Source organism: Bombina bombina, chromosome 9, assembly GCF_027579735.1.
Source record: "Bombina bombina isolate aBomBom1 chromosome 9, aBomBom1.pri, whole genome shotgun sequence".
Lineage (NCBI taxonomy): Eukaryota > Metazoa > Chordata > Amphibia > Anura > Bombinatoridae > Bombina > Bombina bombina.
The window spans coordinates 68,565,287-68,593,064 of NC_069507.1; the positions used below are offsets into that span (position 1 = coordinate 68,565,287).

The window sequence follows — 27,778 nt, forward strand, 5'->3', positions numbered from 1 at the left end:
CATATGCACAACTGCCACTGAAAATGCTCACAATATATAAGTTATCATTTTATACATGCACAGTTCCAATGATAAGCAGAACAGATGGATGTATTGTAGGCAATTTCTCTGAATATTTACAAGATGACGCAATCTGTATCTGCAGCCCATATCCTTGCAGACTTGCCAGCAATAGATTTTTGTCTTCTGACTGCAGAACTTTGATTTTTTTCCTTTTTTCAAAACAAATTTAAAGCAGCTGCTGTGCAAAGCCGAAACAATTACTAAACAATGGATCATGTGCACATTTACAGACACATTTAATCCTCTTTGCAGATGTTTACATAGGCAAGCATAACGTTAATAAAAAAATAAAATGCTGCACTCAGAAGAAGCTGTCTGAAAAGATATAAGTTGCAGCTACACCTTGCTTCTTACAAACACAGGGTGAAGGTTTGCGCTGTAGAATTATGAGAGATGCTTAGTTAATACACAAGTTTGGCAGCTGCATGTATAACATACCAGGGTCACTTGTAATCTGACTAATATGCGCATGGTAAACTCACTGCCAAGGAACCAGCAGGAATTTAACCCCCCCACCCCACCCCCAATATTAGAGGCGGTTTGTCCTGATGATGAATTGGACTATTTTTTTATTACAGAATTCATGTATTTATATATTTTGAATGTTTTTTTTACAAATAAAATGTATTCTCATACTTTATGTGCTGATAAATAAACGTATGTTTAAATAAACACTTTATTATGTCCCTTTAATAATAATAATGAATTGATGATAAACGATAACACTGAAATAAGGTCTCACCCCTAGGTGGTGACCAAACTAAAAAAATCATTTCTGCACAAAGTGATGCAAGATGCAGACAATACGGATTATAGTAATTTTACTCTTAAATTTCCTCGCTGCAAACTTTGGTTTAGAAGATGGCCCAATTCCATCTGATCTCTCGAAGCAAAATGGGAACCAGGTATGATTTAGGAAATGTAATGTTGGTACTTATATTATTGATTTATTCATTCACACTTTTTGAGACAATAAATGTGGATTACAGTAAAATGTCCAAAAATTATATCTGTGTAACTATTTTGTCCTAAATTAGTAAGTCAGCATTTGTTTGTTAAAGGGATAGTAAAGTCCAAATTGAGCTTGATTCAGATAGGGCATGTCATTTTAAACAACTTTCTAATTTACTTTTATCATCACATTTCCTTTATTCTCTTGGTATTTTTAGTTGAAAGCTAAACCTAGGTAGGCTCATATGCTAATTTCTAAGCCCTTGAAGGCTGCTTCTTATCTGAATGCATTTGACAGTTTTTCACAGCTAAAGGGTGTTAAATAACGTTTCCTATAAATAACATTGTGCTCATACACATGGAGTTATTTAAGAGTCAGCACAAATTGCCTGAAATAAAAGTCTGTCAAAAGATCTGAGATAAGGAGGCAGTCTGCAGAAGCTTAGATACAAGGTAATCACAGAGGTAAAAAGTATATTAATATAACAGTGTTGGTTATGCAAAACTGGGGAATGGTAAATAAAGGGATTATCTATCATTTTAAACAATATTATTTTTGGTGTTAACTATCCCTTTTAAATGTAACAAATTGCATTGTTTATTTCAGATTTTCATGGGTTGTGGGTTGATAAAAGCAATTTTAGAATATAGTTTCTCTTCTCATAATGGGGCTGATTTTAAAAATTAGTTTGTCTAGACATGGTTTTCCACTCCAACACTTGCAGGGGCAGCACTCATGGAATTCGTACCCTGCAAGTGGCACTATATCTCCCATAGAAATAATGAGAACTCTCTGCTATGTAAAAGTTTGCAATGGAGGACGAAGTACACAGGGAGAACACAGCGTATGTTTAAACATGAATATTACACATAATACAGATCAAATTATGCTGTTTTCAGTGCACTGTACCTTAAAATCATTGTTATTTCCATATGCATAGGTTTTCAATTCCGAGTAGTATATTTTGATAAAAGCTTGCCACCTTTTAATATGCAAGAAAAAACAGTGAGAACTGTAGGGTGGAGATGTTTAGATAATAACCCTGTAATTTGAGAGATAATTTAATATACACCCATGGAAGGTTCATTCCAGCCTATTTTGTACTTATAAGAGCAAAGTTTTGTGTTTTTTGCACATACAGTGCACTTAAATTACAATTTATGCTGTGCATATTTAATACAATTTATTCCTGTGTAATTTGCTTACAAATTTTAGTTTTTGATAAAATACAATCTTTGGTGAACAATGTTATTATATTTTCTGATGCACCTTAACAGTACATTTTTTCCTGAGTATTTTTGTGTTAATGGTTTAATTATTCTTTTTTTATGATTTTTAAATTATATCGTTGCCACCAGTCCCTGATTTCCAGAGACAGTTCCTGGATTTCTTTTGTCCCTGGAAATGTCCCCTCCAAACAATTTGGAGGGCTGAAGCTGAGCTGGGGCACGTGTGACACAAAATAATGGGGAGCAGCTGCCGGTGAGATTGTGCGTGCAGCAAGTACTCTGCTTGATCACTCAGAGGAGCTCTAGGCAGGGACTCCTTGATCACCTTCTCTGAGTTTAAAATGCCAAAAATCAAAAGAAAACACACATACAAAACACACTTACAAACAGCTACTCCCCTCAAGATAAGGACCTGTGCTGTGATAATTTATTTGTAGCATATTTGCATTATTTAGTCAGACAGTACTCTGCTTGATCACTCAGAGGAGCTCTAGGCAGGGACTCCTTGATCACCTTCTCTGAGTTTAAAATGCCAAAAATCAAAAGAAAACACACATACAAAACACACTTACAAACAGCTACTCCCCTCAAGATAAGGACCTGTGCTGTGATAATTTATTTGTAGCATATTTGCATTATTTATGCAAGTAATCTTCATATTTTAGCACTCTGTATCTTCTGCAGCTTACTGATTTTAGCATGAGTTTTAAACATACACCACTTCATACACAAAGTGCAAAATCGCTGTCCGACTAAATAATATAAAAATTAATTTGCCCCCAACAGCTCACCCAGTCCGGTGCTGTGCATAATCACACAGTAAGATCAGCTACACTGAGTGTGTGTTGTGTTTCTCCTCCTGTTTATAGTAATTTTACACACTGCAGCCTAGCCCCTACCATGCAACCTCTGCCCTCAGAGTGTCAATAGGGGTCCTGGGTAACTTAGTTATGCATTGCTGCTGTCATTTCAGTTTTGTGTGTCATACTGAGCCCTGTAATAGTGTAATATATAGGGAAGTATATAAGAGCTGGATAATTGATTATGAGATTGTTTATGTTTCATTATAACTTTACTGCAATAGTTCAAGAAAGCTTTTATTTTTATGGTCTTTTAGAAGAATTATTGACTGTTAATAGTAAAGGTTTTGTAAATATATGTGCACATGTATAATTTATTTAAATTAGACGCTTTAATTCATTTTGACTAGTGATAAAGACTGTTTTCCATTTACTGGTAGATATTCTAACGTAAAGAAATTACTTTTATTCTTTAATAAATATATATATATATATATATATATATATATATATATATATATATATATATATATATATATATATATATATATATATATATATATATATATACACAGTGCCCTCCACTAATATTGGCAACCCTGGTAAATATGTGAAAAATTATCTTTATTGTTTAACCTTTTGATCTTTAGTTAAAAAAATACCCCAAAATACTCTGCTCTCATGGATATCAAACAATTCCAAACACAACACAGGTTTACCCCCAAAAAAAATCTTTGTTAAAAATAAATGTGTGGTGCAATTATTTACACCATTTTAGTCAATAATTTGTGCTACCTCCCTTTGCCAGGATAACAGCTCTGAGTTGTCTCCTATAATGCCTGATGAGGTTGGAGAATACACGGCAAGGGATCTGAGACCATTACATATAGAATCTCTCCAGATCCTTCAAATTCTGAGAATGATGCTGGTGGACTCTCCTCTTTAGTTCACCCTATAGGTTTTCTATGGGGTTCAAATCAGGGGAATGAGATGTCCATGGCAGGACCTTGATTTTGTGGTCAGTAAACCATTTGTGTGTTGATTTTGATGTATATTTTGGATCATTGTCCTGCTGGAAGATCCAAACACGGCCCATTTTAAACTTTCTGAAAGAGGCAGTCAGGTGTTGATTTAATATCTGTTGGTATTTGATAGAATCCCTAAAGCCATTTATCCTAACAAAATGTCCAGGTCCTCTGGCAGAAAAACAGCCCCAAACATTAAAGAGCCACCACCATATTTAACTGTGGGTATGAGGTACTTTTCCATATGGCTACCTCTCTGTGTGCACCAAACCCACCTCTGGTGTTTATTGCCAAATAAATCTATTTTGGTTTCATCTGACCATAGAACCCGATCCCATTTGAAGTTTCAATAGTGTCTGGCAAACTGAAGTTTCTCTAGTTTGTTTTTGAATGTGAGTAGAGGCTTTTTTCTTGATATTTGTCAGGATTTATTATATGATTAATGTGAACCCAGTTGTATCTACTCCACTCAGTCTCACACCAAACCTAGGTACCTTGATAAACTAGGAACCTTATTCTGCTCATTGACTGAGGGTGACCTGTTTAGGTCAAAAGTAAATTACAACTAACTTTAGTTGCTGGAGATATGCACAACAATGTGAATGTGCTAATACTCTCCTAATTAATATAATAGCTATTGCTAAACAATAAATAATCTCTTTGGAGATTGAATATATTATAACTTTATGTAATTGAAGCTCTGTTAGTATCTCTTTAAATAGAATGTAGATTATCACTCAGATACAATGCTTGAATGTTCAGGTTAGTATAGTTCATATGCAAACTTATTTATGAATACAGAAGGATTGTTATGGCATTATATTGTATGCAGAAATAACCAGGTTATATGCAGAAGATGTTAAGCATGCAAACTTTCCATTAGTAACGTATATGTATCAGATTGAATTGTTAGTCTGTACAGTCTTTGGAACATATGATATTAGCGTAACTTCGGCAATAACTTTATGTTAAGTACGATACCCATCACTTCATGACCAGCGTGTACTTGTGGAGTCTTTGCTAGCTAGCAATAAGTTGTCCTGAGAAGCAGTGTAGAATCCGGCAACAGAGAGGAGCTGCGACACTGACTCCCGGAGTGCTGATGACGTCAGACGCCAAACTACTGCAGACACGCTGTATGTCAGTTAGCGTTTCAGAATAAGGTATGCTGTCCTGTGATTGAAAAGAACTTTACAGATATAAGGTTAGCAAACAACTTGATGAAAATAGAGAGAGCTTCTTGAAAGTTATGATCACTCCTCATGCGAATCAAATTACCAAGCATAGTTGAAATTGAGAGGAGGGCTTATAAAGGCATAACGGTCATGTGATATTATGTTTAAAGGGACAGTCAAACGTGGAAAACATGAAGTATAGAGATTGAGAATTACTGTGATATGACAGGACACCCCCCTTAATGATCTGCTCCGCAGATCAGGGTTTGGGACGGTCTGGATGTCTGCGATGAAACAGAGATACCAATCTAGGGGCTGATAAGTTAGTGGATGGTTCCCAAGAATCCTCTTCTGATGTATAATTTTTCCACCGGACTAAATACTGTAGAGAATTCTTATAGAATCTAGAATCCAGAATGGAATCAACTTCATATGATACTTCATCCTCAATGAGTGTCAGAACTTGAGTTGTCAAGGCTTGATCTCTGACTGGAACATAAGGTTTCAAAAGGGATACATGAAATGTTGGATGTATCTTAAAAGAATTTGGTAGTTGTAAAGTGACAACATTAGCATTAACAATCCTAATAATTTTGTAAGGACCAATAAACAGAGAACCAAGCTTTTTACTGGGAATGTGAAGCTTCAAATGTTTAGAAGACAACCAAACTAGATCTCCCACCTTATAATCAGGAGGTTTCGTTCTCCTTAAGTCATAATAACGTTTTTGCTTTTCTTGAGATTGTAGTAAAATCTGTTTTAGTTGAATGAATCCTTCAGCAATCGTATTCACAGTGTCATTTACCAAAGGACAAGAACTTTCTGATCTTTGAAGAAGATGATAAGAGGGATGAAACCCATAGTTAATGAAAAATGGAGTTGTATTGGTAGATGAATTAATGGTGTTATTATAGGAGAATTCAGCAGTAGGTAGAAGAGAAGACCAGTTGTCTTGCTGAAATGTACAGTAGCATCTTAGATATTGCTCTAAACTCTGATTAGTCCTTTCGGTCTGACCGTTTGTTTGAGGATGGTAAGCTGAACTCAAACGGCGATCAATATGCAAACTAGAACAGAGTTGTGTCCAAAATCGAGAGGTAAATTGTGTACCCCTGTCAGTCGTAATAGACTTAGGTAACCCATGCAATCTGACAATATGTTTGATGAACAATTCTGCTGTTTCTGAAGCTGTTGGCAAAGTGTGAATAGGTATAAAATGTGCCATTTTTGAAAAGAGATCCACAACAACCAGGATGACTGTGTTGTTAGAAGAGGGAGGTAGATCGACAATGAAGTCTAGGGCAATATCTTGCCAAGGTCTGTCAGCGATTGGAAGAGATAAAAGTAAACCATAAGGGTGAATTCTTTGAGATTTACATTTGGTACATACAGCACACCCTTGTATGTATTGTTTTACAGACTGAATCATATGTGGCCACCAGAAATCCCTTTGAATTAAATGAAGAGTTTTCTTGAAACCAGGATGTCCTGAAAGTGGAATATCATGTGCCATAGCTAAAATGTCATTCCTAAGAGATTCTGGAACATACAGTGCATGACCATGGTAGAAAAATCCATCATTACCTTTATGAATCCTAGAATCATTAATCAATGGATCATTCTGTTGTTGTTCTTTGAGAATAGATGTTTTCCCCACTAAGAGGCCAATGAATTTTTCTGGTGGTATTATTGAGTTTAGTTCAGAACTCTCAGTTAATGGAGTTGAATATCTAGATAGAGCATCTGCCTTTGTATTTCTTACTCCTGGACGATAAGTGATTAGAAAATCAAATCTAGTAAAGAATAAACTCCATCTGACTTGTCTGGAAGAAAGACTTTTATTAGTTTTTAGATATTGTAGATTACGATGATCTGTAAATATGATGATTGGAAATCTTGCCCCTTCTAGTAGATGTCTCCAAAATTCGAATGCAGCCTTGATGGCTAGAAGTTCTTTTTCCCCAATTGGGTAATTAATTTCGACCGAATTCATAACCCGAGAATAATATGCGACAGGATGAAGCATGTTGGTAGAAGAATCTCTTTGAGACAGAATGGCTCCTATTGCAAATTCGGATGCATCTACTTCTAATGTATATTGTTTCGATGGATCTGGGAATTGTAGGATTGGAGCGGTAATGAAACTATGTTTGAGAGCATTAAAAGAATCATCTGCCTGTTGGTTCCAGTGGTATTTGTGGTTCTTTCGGGTGAGTAGTGTGAGAGGTTTTGCGATAGTAGAGAAACCTTTAATAAATTTTCTATAAAAATTTGAGAATCCTAAGAACCTCTGGAGCTCTTTCTTATTTTTTGGAATAGGCCAGTTAGTGATAGCTTGTACTTTGTTGTCCTCCATGGATATTCCTTTTGGTGAAATATGATACCCCAGGAAAGAAATAGTATCAGAATTGAATAAACATTTTTCTGCCTTAACATATAAGTTGTTCTGTCTTAATCTTGAAAGAACTGTTCTGACATGTTGTATGTGATCCTCTTTGGAATTTGAATAAATGAGAATATCGTCCAAATAAATGACAATGTATGTGTCAAGTAAATCTTTGAAAACGTCATTAATGAAAAACTGAAAAGTTGCAGGTGCATTGCACAAACCAAAAGGCATGACACAATACTCGTAGAGACCATACCTAGTACAAAAGGCAGTTAACCATTCATCACCTTTGCGAATTCTAATTAAATTATATGCACCTCTTAAATCCAGTTTGGTGAAAATGGTAGCACCCTGTAACCTCTCTATGAGTTCTGGAATAAGAGGTAAAGGATATCTATTTTTTATTGTACAGTTGTTCAGTTGTCTATAGTCAATTATAGGCCTGAGACTGTCATCTTTATTCTTCACGAAAAAGATCCCTGCACCAGCTGAAGATGTAGAAGGCCGAATAAAACCTTTCTTTAGATTTTCCTCAAGATATCCTTTGAGATGAAGCAGTTCTGGTTCAGAGAGTGGATATATACGACCATAAGGAATTTTACTGTTTGGTTTTAAATCGATAGGACAGTCGTAAGGTCTGTGGGGAGGTAGAGATTGAGCCTCAACCTTATCAAAAACATCATAAAAATCTGAGTACTCTGTTGGTATATTTGTCATATCTACCTGTAATATAGTTTGTGATTGTGTGCAGTGTGTTTTACAATATGGTGAGTCAAAGGAAATAGTACCACTATTCCATGAGATGGTTGGTTGATGTTTCTTTAGCCATGAGAGTCCTAGAATTATGGGGTACAAAGGAGAATGAATAACCTCGAAGGTACACAATTCAGAGTGACCTGATGGAAATGTTAATGATAATGGAACTGTATGATGGGTAACAGGACCTGAATTGATAAAAGAACCATCAACGACTCGAATAGGTAATGCAATTAATTTTTTAATTATAGGAATCTTGTGATTTTCAACAAAAGATGAATGAATGAAATTATTAGTTGCTCCTGAGTCGATTACCACCTGGGCTTTAAGTTGATGTTGATCCCACTGTAGACAAACAGAAAGAGTAAAGTGAGATGAGTTTTTTATAACAGTCTCATTTAAATGAGCTATCTCTTGCTTACCCTTTTTTGATTTTAACAGAATTGGACACTCCTTTACTCCGTGGTCCTTAGCAGCACAATACAAACAAAGATTATGTTGTCTTCGTCTAACCTTTTCTTCCGGTTTAAGAGGACCTTTGACAAAACCTATCTCCATAGGCTCATCTGTTAATCGGACAGTGGAAACTGAATGAGAGCTATAGGCTTTCTTGGTAGATAATTCTGATGACCCTCTTTCAATCTTCCTTTCCCTCAAACGACGATCAATAGATATAGACAAGGTCATAAGATTTTCTAAGTCCTTAGGAATAACCACACGTGCCAATTCATCTTTTAGAGCATCCGCTAATCCAATACGGAATTGGTTTGTCAAAGCTGGGTTATTCCACTGTGTGTCAGGTGCCCATCTTTTGAAATCAGTTATATATTCTTCTACAGGGCGTCTACCTTGTCGCAAATGTCTGATAGAATTTTCTGCTGAATCTTGTTTGTCATGATCTTCATATAGTAAGGACATGGCATTAAAAAATGATTCTAATGAGTTTAAGATAGGATCTTCTTTCTCATAGTATGCATTAGCCCATGCCCTGGCTTCACCAGTGAGATAAGAAATTACCGTTAGAACTTTAACCCTTTCGGTAGGATAGGTTCTTGGTTTCAATGAAAATAATAAAGTACATGAATTTTTGAAGTCTCTAAATTGAGTTCTGTCTCCAGAAAATCTCTCAGGTGGACATATTTGTGGCTCGGGGAAACAAGAGGTGATGGTAAAGTTTGAGCAGGTACATGATCCCTAATATATTTTCGTAATTCCTGATTTTCAACTTGGAGGTCCCTAAGACCCTGGATCATTATATCCATATTTTGAGAAAGGGTTCCAACACGGTTGGATAATTCAGTAACATCCATTATAGATACAAGTGGGTTAAGGAGTGCTTGGTAATATGTGAGGATTTATTATATGATTAATGTGAACCCAGTTGTATCTACTCCACTCAGTCTCACACCAAACCTAGGTACCTTGATAAACTAGGAACCTTATTCTGCTCATTGACTGAGGGTGACCTGTTTAGGTCAAAAGTAAATTACAACTAACTTTAGTTGCTGGAGATATGCACAACAATGTGAATGTGCTAATACTCTCCTAATTAATATAATAGCTATTGCTAAACAATAAATAATCTCTTTGGAGATTGAATATATTATAACTTTATGTAATTGAAGCTCTGTTAGTATCTCTTTAAATAGAATGTAGATTATCACTCAGATACAATGCTTGAATGTTCAGGTTAGTATAGTTCATAAGCAAACTTATTTATGAATACAGAAGGATTGTTATGGCATTATATTGTATGCAGAAATAACCAGGTTATATGCAGAAGATGTTAAGCATGCAAACTTTCCATTAGTAACGTATATGTATCAGATTGAATTGTTAGTCTATACAGTCTTTGGAACATATGATATTAGCGTAACTTCGGCAATAACTTTATGTTAAGTACGATACCCATCACTTCATGACCAGAGTGTACTTGTGGAGTCTTTGCTAGCTAGCAATAAGTTGTCCTGAGAAGCAGTGTAGAATCCGGCAACAGAGAGGAGCTGCGACACTGACTCCCGGAGTGCTGATGACGTCAGACGCCGAACTACTGCAGACACGCTGTATGTCAGTTAGCGTTTCAGAATAAGGTATGCTGTCCTGTGATTGAAAAGAACTTTACAGATATAAGGTTAGCAAACAACTTGATGAAAATAGAGAGAGCTTCTTGAAAGTTATGATCACTCCTCATGCGAATCAAATTACCAAGCATAGTTGAAATTGAGAGGAGGGCTTATAAAGGCATAACGGTCATGTGATATTATGTTTAAAGGGACAGTCAAACGTGGAAAACATGAAGTATAGAGATTGAGAATTACTGTGATATGACAATATTTTGGCTACTCTAACCATCCTCTTCACAGTGCGTTCAGACAATATAGACGCACGTCCTCTTCCAGGTTGAGTCATAACATTTCCAGTTGACTGGTACTTCCTAATTATTGCCCTAATACTAGAAATGGACATTTTCAATGCTTTTGCTATTTTATTATATCCACTTCCCATTTTGTGAAGCTCAACGACCTTTTGCCGCTCATCACAGCTATATTCCTTGGTCTTACACATTGTGAAAAGACTAAGGGAATTTAGGCCTATTTGTTACCTCATACTTATACCTCTGTTCCTAGTCTCCCAGGTGTACTAAAAAATTAAAATATCAATGGGAATATATTTTTTTTTTCTTTTTTCAAAAGTTTTATTAATAGATAAAAAGAAAAAAAAAAGTGATACAGATAAAAGGGAAAAAAAAGTGATACATAATGGGAATATACTTTAAATATATTTTTCACATATAAATTCATAGGGGTGCCAATAATTGGGCCACACATATATTTAACAAAGATTTTTTTTTTGGAAGAAACCTGTGTTATGTTTGCAACTATCTATCTATCTATCTATCTATCTATCTATCTATCTATCTATCTATCTATATTGTATTAATTAAACATAAATAACCCCTACTGGAAAATTTGTTATTATTATTGAATGGGTTCACATATTACGGTATTTGTCTGCCTAGTTTTGATGCTGTGTTGTAACAATAACCATAATACCAGAGGCTGGTATTGTCAATAGTATGGGGTAGGTGGAAGAGTTTTGTGCTGCAATCTGTATAATTAACTATGGATAAATCTAAATTATACTATTGCTATCAAATGGGTGTGTTTTGATTGCAGAACTGAGTGGTCGGAGCAGTTGAACAGTAGCTTACCAGTAACCTGCTCGCTTGCTCTGATGCAAAGTGTCTGGAATTTTTTTTGTAATGTCGGCAAATATGAATTTATGATTTTCCTCTCCTTCTTATACGAAACTTTAGTACATGTTTTATAGAATTCCACCAGGGAAATAGAATACTGGAGAGCACTCCTAAATAATCTAACTAGCCCTGAGACCTATATAGAAAAGGGCCCATTGTGTTTGGTTAAAAACTAGTATTTTTCCAGATTTCACTCAGGGCTTTTTGATTAAGGAGGACTTTTTGTGCTGGGATAGAAAAATATAATTTATGATGCAGTGCGATTTATATTGTTTTGGGGGTGAGGCGATTAAAGGGACAGTCAACACCAGATTTTTTGTTGTTTAAAAGAAAGATAATCCCTTTATTACCCATTCTCCAGTTTTGCATAACCAACACAGTTATAGAAATACACTTTTTACCTCTGTGATTACATTGTATCTATTTCAGTTTTTTTTTTTTACAAACTTGCATTTTAGCCAATCAGTTCTCACTCAGGGTAACTTCACGTTCATGAGCTCAATATTATCTATATGAAACACATGAACTAATTCTCTCTAGTGGTCAAAATGCTTTCAGATTAGAGGCAGTATTCAAGGTCTAAGAAATTAGCATATGAACCTCTTAGAATTAGCTTTCAACTAAGAATATGAAGAGAATAAAGCAAAATTGGTGATAAAAGTAAATTGGAAAGTTGTTTAAAATTACATTCTCTTTTTAAATCATGAAAGGTTTCTTTGGACTTGACTGTCCCTTTAACTCATTATCAGCCACGCAATAGTTAGACTCCTTACTACACAAGGATAAGGTAGGAAGTTCTGGGTCCAAATTTTATTTTCAGATTTTTTTTCTTATTTTAAGTTTGCAGTATGAATTACATATTATTACAAACAGAATTTTGTGGTGTGCTTTGTAATCGTTATGCAACTTTACTTAAGTCAATGTATAATAACACATAATCTATGTGCACTTCCTGCTTTAGACACAACCCACAACCCAAGGTCCAGAAGCAGATGATGATAACAAGACTCTGGGGCTCCAAGGTCGGCTTGAAAAAAATCTCCACCATGAGCTCTCTGTCTCCAGACCCGCAGAGTCTATGGCTTCCCGGAGGCCTGCGGTGCTGATCATTGGCTCAGGAATATCCGGCCTCGGGGCAGCCCAGAAACTACACAAACACGGCTTCAGGAATCTGATAGTATTAGAGGCGACAGGAAGAACTGGAGGTCGGATACGCAGCGAGAAATTCGGTAACAGTCTTGGATTGTATAATGAAGCAGACTGTGGAAAAGAAATATGTAGCTGACCAAACAACTAAAATTAGTGATCTCCTTTAGAAAATAATTGCCTCCTCTGAAGTCTATTTATAGTTTATTTATATATTTTTAGAGATAGAGGCATATTTAACAAATGTCTTGCGGACCTGATCCGACTGTGCAGATCAGGTCCCCAAGAAATCGCTGAATGCAGAGAGCAATACGCTCTCCGTATTCAGCATTGCACCAGCAGCTCTGGTGCAACGCCGCCCCCTGCAGACTTGCGGCCAATAGGCTGCCAGCAGAGGGTGTCAATCAACCCGATCGTACTCGATCGGGTTGAATTGTGGCGATTCCTTTCCGCCTGCTCAGAGCAGGCGGACAGGGTTATGAAGCAGCGGTCTTTGTGACCGCTGCTCCATAACTTGTGTTTCTGGCGAGTCTGAAACACGGGCCGTCAAGCTCCATACGGAGCTTGATAGATAGGCCCCATAGTCTCCACAACTTAACACAATGGGGCCGATTTATCAAAGACTTCGGTAGGCTTTGCCCCCTATAACTGCAGGTTCCCTTGTCAGAACCTGCAGTCCGTATTTTAAAAAGCAGTGGTTATCAGGCTGCTGCTTTCCTAACCTTTCACCACCTCTTATTCACCACCTCTTAATTTCATTCTCCCTGGTCTCATCCGCGCACAGCCAATCATGTGTGGGCAGGGGGGAGGATTGCACATGAGCGCAAAATAACGCTTGTGTGCAATGCTGAACTCTGGCAGCGGAATTCAGCAGACCAGAGGTGAGCTGAGGCAGACAGGGGTGCATATGTGCAACCTTGATTTCCATCATAACGCTTAATATAGCCTATTGAATAGATTTTCAGTATAGGGGGTAAAGAAAAAGGGCCCCATTTATCATATGACAAATGGACAAGTTTCCTAACTAGGGAACCTGTCCATCCATCTTCGAACAGTGTCTACAGCCCACATATATCTTTGCACAAGGAGATCATTTACAGTGCCGCCCTGCTCTTGCACAACCAATAGCACAAGAGAAGAGCTGTCAGTCACTAGTTCAGGGTGATTTCACTATGCCACTTCTGAGGTTTTGGGGAGCCGTACGATCACTGCTTCTTAACTTGCAGTAAACAGGAGCGCGTCAGTCAGTCTCTACTGCATGGGTAGTCTTCTGCTGCTTTATAAGTGGAGCCCATTATAAGATTATAAAAATGTATTAATCCTACAAAAAAATATAGACAGACTTTTGGTTTTATATTATTATAGATGGTATTAAAGCTATTGGGGCATGGGGAAAAAGGTAGAGGGACTGAAGGGAAAGTAAGTGAGAAGTGAAAAGGGGATCATATATTCAAAACATGCACTATGTAGACTGAGAAACATGAGGCAGAGATGGGGTGGAGCTAGGGTTGCCACCTCAAACCCTGCTGCATGCATAACATATAAGTGTCCAGGAAGACATGGCTGAGGAAAAAGGGTTAAGAAAAAGGAAGGGAGGATAGGGAGAAAAATAAAAAATAGGAATACAGAAAGTTAGAGAGCTAGAATGGGAGAGGATTGATAGAATTTAAGATCATATAATAAAGGGGAGAGATGAGCATGAAATAAAACAGTGCAGCTCTGGGTCATATATTTCAGAAGTAGATTGAAGAGACATTAACCCCTTAGTGACCAGAGCACTTTTCCATTTTCTGTCCGTTTGGGACCAAGGCTATTTTTACATTTTTGCGGTGTTTGTGTTTAGCTGTAATTTTCTTCTTACTCATTTACTGTACCCACACATATTATATACCGTTTTTCTCGCCATTAAATGGACTTTCTAAAGATACCATTATTTTCATCATATCTTATAATTTACTATAAAAAAAATGATAAAATATGAGGAAAAATGGAAAAAAACACACTTTTTCTAACTTTGACCCCCAAAATCTGTTACATATCTAAAACCACCAAAAAACACCCATGCTAAATAGTTTCTAAATTTTGTCCTGAGTTTAGAAATACCCAATGTTTACATGTTCTTTGCTTTTTTTGCAAGTTATAGGGCCATAAATATAAGTAGCACTTTGCTATTTCCAAACCATTTTTTTCCAAAATTAGCGCTAGTTACATTAGAACACTGATATCTTTCAGGAATCCCTGAATATCCCTTGACATGTATATATTTTTTTTTTGTAGACATCCCAAAGTATTGATCTAGGCCAATTTTGGTATATTTCATACCACCATTTCACCGCCAAATGCGATCAAATACAAAAAATTGTTCACTTTTTCACAAATTTTTTCACAAACTTTAGGTTTCTCACTGAAATCATTTACAAACAGCTTGTGCAATTATGGCATAAATGGTTGTAAATTCTTCTCTGGGATCCCCTTTGTTCAGAAATAGCACACATATATGGCTTTGGCGTTGCTTTTTGGTAATTAGAAGGCCGCTAAATGCCACTGCGCACCACAAGTGTATCATGCCCAGCAGTTAAGGGGTTAATTAGGGAGCTTTTAGGGAGCTTGTAGGGTTAATTTTAGTTTTAGTGTAGTGTAGTAGACAACCCCAAGTATTGATCTAGGCACATTTTGGTATATTTCATGCCACCATTTCACCGCCAAATGCGATCAAATTAAAAAAAAACGTAAAATTTTTCACAATTTTAGGTTTCTCACTGAAATCATTTACAAACAGCTTGTGCAATTATGGCACAAATGGTTGTAAATGCTTGTCTGGGATCCCCTTTGTTCAGAAATAGCAGACATATATGACTTTGGCGTTGCTTTCTGGTAATTAGAAGGCCACTAAATCCTGTTGCGCCTCACACGTGTATTATGGCTAGCAGTGAAAGGGTTAATTAGGGAGTTTGTAGTGAGCTTGCAGGGTTAATTTTAGCTTTAGTGTAGAGATCAGCCTCCCATCTGACACATCCCACCCCCTGATCCCTCCCAAACAGCTCCCTTCCCTCCCCCACCCCACAATTGTCCCCGCCATCTTAAGTACTGGCAGAAAGTCTGCCAGTACTAAAATAAAAGGGTTTTTAAAAAAAAATGAATTTTTTTTTTAGCATATTTACATATGCTACTGTGTAGGATCCCCCCCTTAGCCCCCAACCTCCCTGATCCCCCCCAAAACCGCTCTCTAACCCTCCCCTCTGCCTTATTGGGGGCCATCTTGGGTACTGGCAGCTGTCTGCCAGTACCCAGTTTACAATAAAAAATTGAATGTTTTTTTTCTGTAGTGTAGCTTTCCCCCCCCCCCACCCCCCACAGACTAACCCCCACCACCTTGCTTATTGTTTGACATTTTTGTTTGACCTTTTTGATATATTTTTTATTTCCCATTTTCTGTAGTGTAGCGGTTCCCACCCGCTCCCTCCCCGTGCACGCGCCCGCCCCCACCCTCCCGTGCACGCGCGCGCACCCGTGCGCGCCCCCAGCCACCCCCGCCCACGATCCCGCCCCCCTTCACATCCACATGGCCATCGATGGCTGCCACCCGCCTCCCGGTCCGGCTCCCACCCACCAACGCAGGTAGCCACCGATCTCCGGTGCAGAGAGGGCCACAGAGTGGCTCTCTCTGCACCGGATTACTTAAAAACGTTATTGCAGGATGCCTCCATATCGAGGCATTACTGCAATAACCGGAAAGCAGCTGGAAGCGAGCAGGATCGCTTCCAGCTGCTTTCCACACTGAGGACGTGCAGGGTACGTTCTCAGGCATTAACTGCCTTTTTTCTGAGGACGTACCCTGCACGTCCTCAGTCGTTAAGGGGTTAAACATTGAGCGCCAGATTACAAATGGAGCGTTATTTTGCTCTCCCGCTCAAGCGTTAACTGCGCTAGCAGTACGCTTTTTGCACGCTTCAGGTTACTCTATTACTAGTCGAAAGTAAACTGTTTTCACTTGCACACTAACTTGACAAGCATGCAAAGACGAACTTACAATATCGCATGCGATGACATATTCCCCCATAGAAGTCAATGAAGCAGAAGTGGAAAATACATAGCACCCTATTCGCAAGCAAACCTGATTGCTTATTCTAAAGTACGCTAACTTGACATATAAATATTTCACATTCCAATGTTCTTCACATAGATGAATATGTTTTTTTTATTCAAAAATAAATATTTCTACATGTACAGTATCTGATGTTTTTTTACACAAATATATATTTACACCTATATATATATATATATATATATATATATACATGATTATATATAGGTATAGATATATACACATATATATATATACTAGTCCTAAAGCCCGTTCACACGGGCCATTTTTTGCAGTACAGTGGTCCCACCCCTTGCGTTCTCTCCCTCCCACTCTCTTTTGCTTTCTCTCTCTCCCCCCTCTCTTTTGCGCTCTCTCTCCCCCTCTCTTTTGAGCACTCTCTCTCCCCCCTCTCTTTTGCGCTCTCTCTTTCCCCCCTCTCTTTTGCACTCTCTCTCTCCCCCCCTCTTTTGCGCTCTCTCTCTCCCTCTCTATCTCCCCTCTCTTTCTATCTCCCCTCTCTCTTTCTCTCTCTCCCCTCTCCCTCTCTCTCTCTCCATCTCCCCCCCCCCCCTCTCTCTCTCTCTCCCCTCTCTCTCCCCCCTCTCTCTCTCTCTCTCTCTCTCTCTCTCTCTCCCCTCTCTCTCTCTCCCATCTCTCTCTCCCCTCTCTCTCTCTCCCAACTCTCTCCCCTCTCTCTCCCCTCTCTCTCTCCCCTCTCTCTCTCTCCCCCCTCTCTCTCTCTCCTCTCTCTTTCTCTCTCTCTCTCCCCTCTCTCTCGCTCCCCTCTCTCTCTCTCCCCTCTCTCTCGCTCCCCTCTCTCTCTCCCCTCTCTCTTTCTCTCTCCCCTCTCTCTTTCTCTCTCCCCTCTCTCTTTCTCTCTCCCTCTCTCTTTCTCTCTCCCCTCTCTCTCTCTCTCTATCTCCCCTCTCTCTTTCTCTCTCTCTCTCCTCTCTCTCTCTTTCCCCTCTCTCCCCTCTCTCAACCTCTCTCTCTCCCCCCTCTCTCTCTCTCTCTCCTCTCTCTAATCCAGCCTTTTTTTTTTTTTAAACTAAAATATTTCTATTAATCCAGCATTTTTTTTTTAAAAACTAAAATATTTCTTTTCTATGTGCTGTGTAGCACAGTGTTGGGCTCTTTTATAAGCCTATTAATCCAGCCTTTTTTTTTTTTAACTAAAATATTTCTTTTCTATGTGCTGTGTAGCACATACATAAGTACTGAGCTTTCACTTTTATGAGCCTATTAATCCTTTTTTTTTTTTTTTTTAAACTAAAATATTTCTTTTCTATGTGCTGTGTAGCACATATATAAGTACAGTACTGAGCTTTCACTTTTATGAGCCTATTAATCCTTTGGTTTTTTTTTAACTAAAATATTTGTTTTCTATGTGCTGTGTAGCACATACATAAGTACTGAGCTTTCAATTGACTGTGAGGTATAGCGGAGCGTTGCGCTGTTTTGTTAACTTTTTAAAGCCTCGCGACGCTTGTAACTGATCGTCACGTGACTACTCGCGCCGGTCTGGAGTCAGCTGTCTCGCGCTGAGGCTAAGTGTGTGGGTGCGCGTGCGAGGTCCTGTCAGCTGTGCGCTGAGGCCAAGTGTGTGGGTGCGCGTGCGAGCTGTAATGTGCGCTAGGTGCGCGTGCCGGCCAAGTGTGTGGGTGCGCGTGCGAGGTCCTGTCAGCTGTGCGCTGAGGCCAAGTGTGTGGGTGCACGTGCGAGGTGTCTTCTCAGCTGTGCGCTGCTGCACGGAGGTACGCGTGCGAGGAGGTCAATCTAAGGCCAAGTGTGTTTGTCTCTACTGCACATGACGGCTTCAGACAAACACACTTGGCCTTTTATAATATAGGATATATATATATATATATAGGAATATCTCTTTATAAATACATAGAACATATTCTGCTATGTGCAGAACATTGAAATGTGAAATATTTAATGTTAATACATAGTTAAAACCTTTATTAAATATGAATATTGCATAAATATGCTTTAACATGTTTTCATCTACATAACTGCAAAGGGTTCGGTGCACTTTTATATTTATATTTATATATGTGTGTTTAAAAACAGAAGCGCACCTACGACTCACATTATCAGTGTAAAATGTATTAAAAATCCACTATAATAGGCGGACACTCACAAGATAATGCAGTTCGAGCGTATAAAGTGTATAATTGAGAGCAAACTCCTGTGTACCGTCTCTGTCCCAGAAGTAGGAGGGTCCTCTAGTGCTGTCACCCATAGGTGAGGTATTGCCCACCCAGCTTCTGTATGAACTTTTGCTTAGAAGCCGGGGCGGTAGTTTGTTTGTTTGTCAGTTCATCTTGAGCTCTAGTACTGTTGTAAAATGTCCGTTGATACTGGAAAAAGATCATCTAGACCGGATTGTGAGGTGCAAAGAAACAGACACTGGCTACCGATGACAGAGCCAGAGGACCCTCCTACTTCTGGGACAGAAACGGTACACTGGAATGGAGTTCGCTCACAGTTTTAAACTTTATACGCTCGAAATGCATTTTTATCTTGTGAGTGTCTGCCTATTATAGGTGCTATTTAATAAAGTTTACACTGATAATGTGAGTCGTAGGTGCACTTCTGTTTTTATATATTTTAGTGGTTTTACAAGTCTGTCGTGACTTTCTGAAGTAGAAGCTCGCCTACTTTTTTTTTTTTTTAAGTTTTTATAAAAAAAAAGAATAATCGATACAGAATTGAAAAGGTTCACAATCACAAATAATCAATACAGAATCAAAAAAAGTTTACAATCTTATACACAAAGACTTCACATTGTTTGAACTATATAAACATTTCTTCACAAAATATAAAAAGGCAATCCAACTTTATCTCTTATACAGATTCTACCACAACTTTCTTCATCACAGATTAATCCAAATACTTTAAAAAAGAAAGAAATACCCCTGCCTTAAAAACTCAGTAAGCTGAATTTTGCATCAGCTAGGTTAACTAATACTATCCAAATCTGAGCTGCAGACGCTACCAGCTCACGAGCAGAGCAAGCCCATGCTAAACCTCCTTACAACACCCCAGACAAACAGACAGAACAAACAAGAAGAAAACAAAAAAGAATTATACTATTATAATATTATAAATTGCCCCCTTCTCTCTCCCAATCCTCAAAACATCCCAGCTCTCATTCTTCCTCACTAACAAGATCTACTACAGGGATAATTTGATTAATTCTTAACTGGAAGTCCTTCCCTAAATACTCAATACAATTCCCCCAAACCCTCTTGTAATTCTTATTCCCGGTGGGTTTATAAAATTTAGTATCAAGTGCCTCCATTAAGGCCTGTCTAGCTAACCGATCTTTTATTAAGTTGATTGATGGGATATCCTTCTTTACTCACTTCTTAAAGATCAAAGATCTAATTAATACTATTACCCATTGAATAAATTTATACTTAGGCCACATTCCGGTATTCTATTTACTAATAATATACTTTCTACTGTTATTTTAATTCTTTCCTTTAAAGTTAAAGCGAGAAGATATTCAACCTTGCTCCACAGTTGTCGTCATTTTGGACATGTCGCTAGTAAATGCACAATATTCGGGTCTGGTTCTCTACATTTCCTACATACATTCTCGATTTGCCGATTCCATTTTTGTGCTCTTCTCGGAGTAATATAATCAAATTGTATCAATCTGAAATTAGACTCTCTAATGTTAGCCGAACCTGTAAGACCCTGTATAACCCCAAAACTCTTTTCAATCTTGGCTCCCAAACTGAGGCCTAGATTTAGAGTTTGGCGGTAGCCGTGAAAACCAGCGTTAGAGGCTCCTAATGCTGGTTTTAGGCTACCTCCGGTATTTGGAGTCACTCAAAAAAGGGTCTAACGCTCACTTTTCAGCCGCGACTTTTCCATACCGCAGATCCCCTTACGTCAATTGCGTATCCTGGCCTAGATTTGGAGTTTGGCGTTAGCCGTGAAAACCAGCGTTAGAGGCTCCTAACGCTGGTTTTAGGCTACCTCCGGTATTTGGAGTCACTCAAAAAAGGGTCTAACGCTCACTTTTCAGCCGCAACTTTTCCATACCGCAGATCCCCTTACGTAAATTGCGTATCCTATCTTTTCAATGGGATTTTTCTAACTCCGGTATTTAGAGTCGTGTCTGAAGTGAGCGTTAGACATCTAACGACAAAACTCCAGCCGCAGGAAAAAAGTCAGTAGTTAAGAGCTTTCTGGGCTAACGCCGGTTTATAAAGCTCTTAACTACTGTGCTCTAAAGTACACTAACACCCATAAACTACCTATGTACCCCTAAACCGAGGTCCCCCCACATCGCCGCCAGTCGATTAAATTTTTTTAACCCCTAATCTGCCGACCGCCACCTACGTTATCCTTATGTACCCCTAATCTGCTGCCCCTAACACCGCCGACCCCTGTATTATATTTATTAACCCCTAACCTGCCCCCCACAACGTCGCCGCCAGCTACCTACACCTATTAACCCCTAATCTGCCGACCGCAAAGCGCCGCCACCTACATTATAGCTATGTACCCCTAATCTGCTGACCCTAACACCGCCGACCCCTATATTATATTTATTAACCCCTAATCTGCCCCCACAATGTCGCCGCCACCTGCCTACACTTATTAACCCCTAATCTGCAGAGCGGACCGCACCGCTATTATTATAAAGTTATTAACCCCATAATCCGCCTCACTAACCCTATAATAAATAGTATTAACCCCTAATCTGCCCTCCCTAACATCGCCGGCACCTAACTTCAAACATTAACCCCTAATCTGCCGACTGGAGCTCACCGCTATTCTAATAAATGTATTAACCCCTAAAGCTAAGTCTAACCCTAACACTAACACCCCCCTAAGTTAAATATAATTTAAATCTAGCGAAATAAATTAACTCTTATTAAATAAATTATTCCTATTTAAAGCTAAATACTTACCTGTAAAATAAACCCTAATATAGCTACAATATAAATTATAATTATATTATAGCTATTTTAGGATTTATATTTATTTTACAGGTAACTTTGTATTTATTTTAACCAGGTACAATAGCTATTAAATAGTTAAGAAGTTACAATTAAACCTAACACTACACTATCAATAAATTAATTAAATAAACTACCTACAATTACCTACAATTAACCTAACACTACACTATCAATAAATTAATTAAATACAATTCCTACAAATAAATACAATTAAATAAACTAGCTAAAGTACAAAAAATAAAAAAGAACTAAGTTACAAAAAATAAAAAAATATTTACAAACATAAGAAAAATATTACAACAATTTTAAACTAATTACACCTACACTAAGCCCCCTAATAAAATAACAAAGCCCCCCAAAATAAAAAAATGCCCTAACCTATTCTAAATTACTAAAGTTCAAAGCTCTTTTACCTTACCAGCCCTGAACCGGGCCCTTTGCAGGGCATGCCCCCAGAAGTTCAGCTCTTTTGCCTGTAAAAAAAAACATACAATACCCAAGCCCCCCAACATTACAACCCACCACCCACATACCCCTAATCTAACCCAAACCCCCCTTAAATAAACCTAACACTAAGCCCCTGAAGATCTTCCTACCTTGTCTTCACCTCACCGGGTTCATCGATCTGTCCAGAAGAGCTCCTCCGATGTCCTGATCCAAGCCCAAGCGGGGGGCTGAAGAGGTCCATGATCCGGCTGAAGTCTTCATCCAAGCGGGGCAAGAAGAGGTCCTCCATCCGATTGAAGTCTTCATCCAAGCGGCATCCATCCGGAGCGGAGCGGCAGCATCCTGAAGACCTCCGACGCTTAACATCCATCCTGGCCGACGACTGAACGACGAATGACGGTTCCTTTAAATGACGTCATCCAAGATGGCGTCCCTCGAATTCCGATTGGCTGATAGGATTCTATCAGCCAATCGGAATTAAGGTAGGAATATTCTGATTGGCTGATGGAATCAGCCAATCAGAATCAACTTCAATCTGATTGGCTGATCCGATCAGCCAATCAGATTGAGCTTGCATTCTATTGGCTGATCGGAACAGCCAATAGAATGCGAGCTCAATCTGATTGGCTGATTGGATCAGCCAATCGGATTGAACTTGATTCTGATTGGCTGATTCCATCAGCCAATCAGAATATTCCTACCTTAATTCCGATTGGCTGATAGAATCCTATCAGCCAATCGGAATTCGAGGGACGCCATCTTGGATGACGTCATTTAAAGGAACCGTCATTCGTCGTTCAGTCGTCGGCCAGGATGGATGTTCCGCGTCGGAGGTCTTCAGGATGCTGCCGCTCCGCTTCGGATGGATGCCGCTTGGATGAAGACTTCAATCGGATGGAGGACCTCTTCTTGCCCCGCTTGGATGAAGACTTCAGCCGGATCATGGACCTCTTCAGCCCCCCGCTTGGGCTTGGATCAGGACATCGGAGGAGCTCTTCTGGACAGATCGGTGAACCCGGTGAGGTGAAGACAAGGTAGGAAGATCTTCAGGGGCTTAGTGTTAGGTTTATTTAAGGGGGGTTTGGGTTAGATTAGGGGTATGTGGGTGGTGGGTTGTAATGTTGGGGGGCTTGGGTATTGTATGTTTTTTTTTACAGGCAAAAGAGCTGAACTTCTTGGGGCATGCCCCGCAAAGGGCCCTGTTCAGGGCTGGTAAGGTAAAAGAGCTTTGAACTTTAGTAATTTAGAATAGGGTAGGGCATTTTTTTTTATTTTGGGGGGCTTTGTTATTTTATTAGGGGGCTTAGAGTAGGTGCAATTAGTTTAAAATTGTTGTAATATTTTTCTTATGTTTGTAAATATTTTTTTATTTTTTGTAACTTAGTTCTTTTTTATTTTTTGTACTTTAGCTAGTTTATTTAATTGTATTTATTTGTAGGAATTGTATTTAATTAATTTATTGATAGTGTAGTGTTAGGTTAATTGTAGGTAATTGTAGGTAGTTTATTTAATTAATTTATTGATAGTGTAGTGTTAGGTTTAATTGTAACTTAGGTTAGGATTTATTTTACAGGTAATTTTGTAATTATTTTAACTATTTTAGCTATTAAATAGTTCTTAACTATTTAATAGCTATTGTACCTGGTTAAAATAAATACAAACTTACCTGTAAAATAAATATTAATCCTAAAATAGCTATAATATAATTATAATTTATATTGTAGCTATATTAGGGTTTATTTTACAGGTAAGTATTTAGCTTTAAATAGGAATAATTTATTTAATAAGAGTTAATTAATTTTGTTAGATTTAAATTATATTTAAGTTAGGGGGGTGTTAGTGTTAGGGTTAGACTTGGCTTTAGGGGTTAATACATTTATTAGAATAGCGGTGAGCTCCAGTCGGCAGATTAGGGGTTAATGTTTGAAGTTAGGTGTCGGCGATGTTAGGGAGGGCAGATTAGGGGTTAATACTATTTATTATAGGGTTAGTGAGGCGGATTAGGGGTTAATAACTTTATTATAGTAGCGCTCAGGTCCGCTAGGCAGATTAGGGGTTAATAAGTGTAGGCAGGTGGAGGCGACGTTGTGGGGGGCAGATTAGGGGTTAATAAATATAATATAGGGGTCGGCGATGTTAGGGCAGCAGATTAGGGGTACATAGGGATAATGTAAGTAGCGGCGGTTTACGGAGCGGCAGATTAGGGGTTAATAATAATATGCAGGGGTCAGCGATAGCAGGGGCGGCAGATTAGGGGTTAATAAGTGTAAGGTTAGGGGTGTTTAGACTCGGGGTACATGTTAGAGTGTTAGGTGCAGACGTAGGAAGTGTTTCCGCATAGCAAACAATGGGGCTGCGTTAGGAGCTGAACGCGGCTTTTTTGCAGGTGTTAGGTTTTTTTTCAGCTCAAACAGCCCCATTGTTTCCTATGGGGGAATCGTGCACGAGCACGTTTTTGAGGCTGGCCGCTTGCGTAAGCAATTCTGGTATCGAGAGTTGAAGCTGCGTTAAATATGCTCTACGCTCCTTTTTTGGAGCCTAACGCAGCCTTTATGTGGACTCTCAATACCAGAGTTATTTTTATGGTGCGGCCAGAAAAAAGCCGGCGTTAGCTACGCGGGTCCTTACCGACAAAACTCTAAATCTAGCCGTTAATGAGGGAGAGATTTTATCCCATCCATTCTTATATGTTTAAATTAATTTATCGTCCACCTTACTTTGTAGCATAACATATATATATATATATATATATATATATATTATATATATATATATATATATACGCGCTATTAGGCCTTTTTTAGTTTTAGGACAGTCTAGTAATTGGTGACTGTATCCTAACTCCGGTACAATTCTAATCATCAGGCATAAATAATGATTTGCCTGTTTAAAATGTAATCAATCCTTTTTATAAATCTTATATATCCTTTGGCAGTCGCTAAAATTATATGGTCTCATTGTTAAAGGATCAATTATATGTTTAAGTAAGGCAATACCCTTATTTTTCCAGACCTGAAATACCCCACTTTGTATCCCAGGTTTAAATCTCGAATTCTCCACAAAAGCCTACTTCTTTAATTGCATATACTATCGGTTGAACATTTTGAAGATACAAAGTAACTTTTTAATTTTCCATTTATCACTGACCTATTCAACTTTTACACCAGTGGTGCCCTTATAAAACTATAGCACTTTGAGACTTTTAAGGACATCTAGGGCTGGTGTGTATTTTCTTCTTTGATTACACTCTTTAGCCTTTTTGGTTGCAGGTGCATGGACAGCTATTTCCATCTTGTTTAAAGGGGTTTTGTGTATGTTTTGTTTCTAAATTATATATGTCTACATATGTATACATATGTATTTATGTGTTTATATGTGTATATATGTTTTTAAATACGTACACACACACACACACACATATACATATATATATATATATATATATATATATATATATATATATATATATATATATATATATATATATATATATAATACATACAGTCATGGCCACTAATATTGGCACCCCTGCATTTCTGTCAGATAATGCACCACTTCGCCCAGAAAATTATTGTGATTACAAATGTTTAGGCATTTTCATGTTTACTTATTTTGTTTGTATTGGTATGACATTGGTATTCTCCAAAAAAGTGGAAACCCCCCCCCCCCAAAATCTGACACATTCCATGCAAAACTCCAAAAATGGACTAGACAAAATTATTGGCACCCTCAATTTAATATTTGGTAGCACACCCCTTGGAAGAAATAACTGTAATCAATTGCTTCCTGTAAACATCAATGAGTTGCTTGCACCTCTCTACTGGAATTTTGGACCTCTCTTCTTTCGCCACCTGCTCCAGGTCTCTCAGATTGGAAGGGTTTCTTTTCCCAACTGCTGTTTTGAGATCTCTACACAGGTGCTCTATGGGATTGAGATCTGGACTCATTGCTGGACAGTTCAGCCCTACATTGCACCACATAATTATTTGGTAGTCTTCAGATTTTATAATGCCATGCACACAGTCAAGACATCCAGTGCCTGAGGCAGCAAAGCAACCCCACAACATCAGTGAACCTCTGCAATGTTTGACTGTAGGGACAGTATTCTTTTCTTTAAAAGCCTCATTTCTTTTTCTGAAAACAGTAGAATGATGGGCTTTACCAAAAAGCTGTAATTTTGTTTTGTCTGTCAACAACACATTCTCCCAAAAGGATTTTGGCTTTCTCAGGTAGGTTTTGGCAACTCCCATCTGGCTTTTTTATGTTTCCGTGTCAACAGTGGGGTCCTCCTGGGCCTCCTACCATAGCGTCCCTTTTCATTCAGATGGCGACATATAGTGCAAGCTGACACATTTGTACCCTGTGCTTGAAGGTCAGCTTGAATTTGTCTGGAAGTTGATTGAGTTTCTTTATCCACCATTCAAAGAATCCTTCGTTGCAATCTTTGATCAATTTTTCTTTTTCGTCCATGTCCAGGGAGATTAGCTACAGTGCTATGGGCTGTAAACTTCTTGACATTGTTGCTCACAGTGGCCACAGGAACATTAAGCTCTCTGGAGATGGACTTGTAACCTTGAGATTGTCCATGTTTTCTACAATGTTTGTTCTCAAATCCTCAGACAATTGTTTGCTGCTCTTTCTCTTCTCCATGCTCAGTGTGGCACACAGAGACACACAACAGAAAGGTTGAGAAATGTATTTACCATTTTAACTGGTTGCCGGTGTGATTACTATATTGACAGCACCTATTAATTGATACAGGTGAGTTTAATAACAAATTACAGGAGGATCACAAGCTTGGGATGCAATTATTTCTTGCCAATAATTTTGTCCAGCCCATTTTTGGAGTTTAGCGGGGAATGGTTCAGATTTGGCTTTTTTTTCTCCATATTTTTGTCTCATACCAATACAAAAAAAAGAAATAAAAATGTGAATGCCTAAACATTTGAAATTGCAACAATTTTCAGGGCAAAGTGGTGCATTATCTGACAGAAATGCAGGGGTGCCAATATTTCTGGCCATGACTGTATACATCTTTAGATATATGTATATGTGTCTATGTTAAAGGCCTTTACCTGCCTTTTTTTGTAACACCTGAGACCTCATATATTTGAGCCCATTTTTGTGCAATATTTAGTTTTTTAATAATTTTCATTAGATGTTATTATGAGTGTAACCCCCGATAAACCCCTTTTGCTTGCAAGTAACTGTTAGCGCTTCATTCATAATCTAGCCCTAAACAAATGCTAGATAGAATGATGTATTCAGAGCAAAAATTAGCCTGATGATAATACTTAGATATATGTTTGAAATTATATCAGTAGCTTAAATATTGAACAAAAGAAGTGTAAACTTTTAGGGGCACATTTATCAAGCAGTGAATGCTGCTGTTTCCGCGCAAGCCTTTAGACTCTGGAAACATAAGGTGCTTCTTAACTCGTCCGCCAATGCGAGAAATGCTTGTGCAA

At 38.3% G+C, this 27,778-nt stretch overlaps 1 protein-coding gene across 1 annotated transcript in view; it reads left to right on the forward strand.

The window, feature by feature from the left end:
• The first annotated feature begins 826 nt into the window (after nucleotides 1-826).
• LOC128639931 (peroxisomal N(1)-acetyl-spermine/spermidine oxidase-like) overlaps nucleotides 827-27,778 on the forward strand; it is a 96,094-nt gene continuing 69,142 nt past the window's right edge. Inside the window, exons 1-2 of the mRNA XM_053692198.1 lie at nucleotides 827-968; nucleotides 12,607-12,874. Of these exons, the coding sequence (XP_053548173.1) occupies nucleotides 858-968; nucleotides 12,607-12,874 (379 nt within the window). The 5' untranslated portion in view covers nucleotides 827-857. The remainder of the gene's footprint in view (nucleotides 969-12,606; nucleotides 12,875-27,778) is intronic.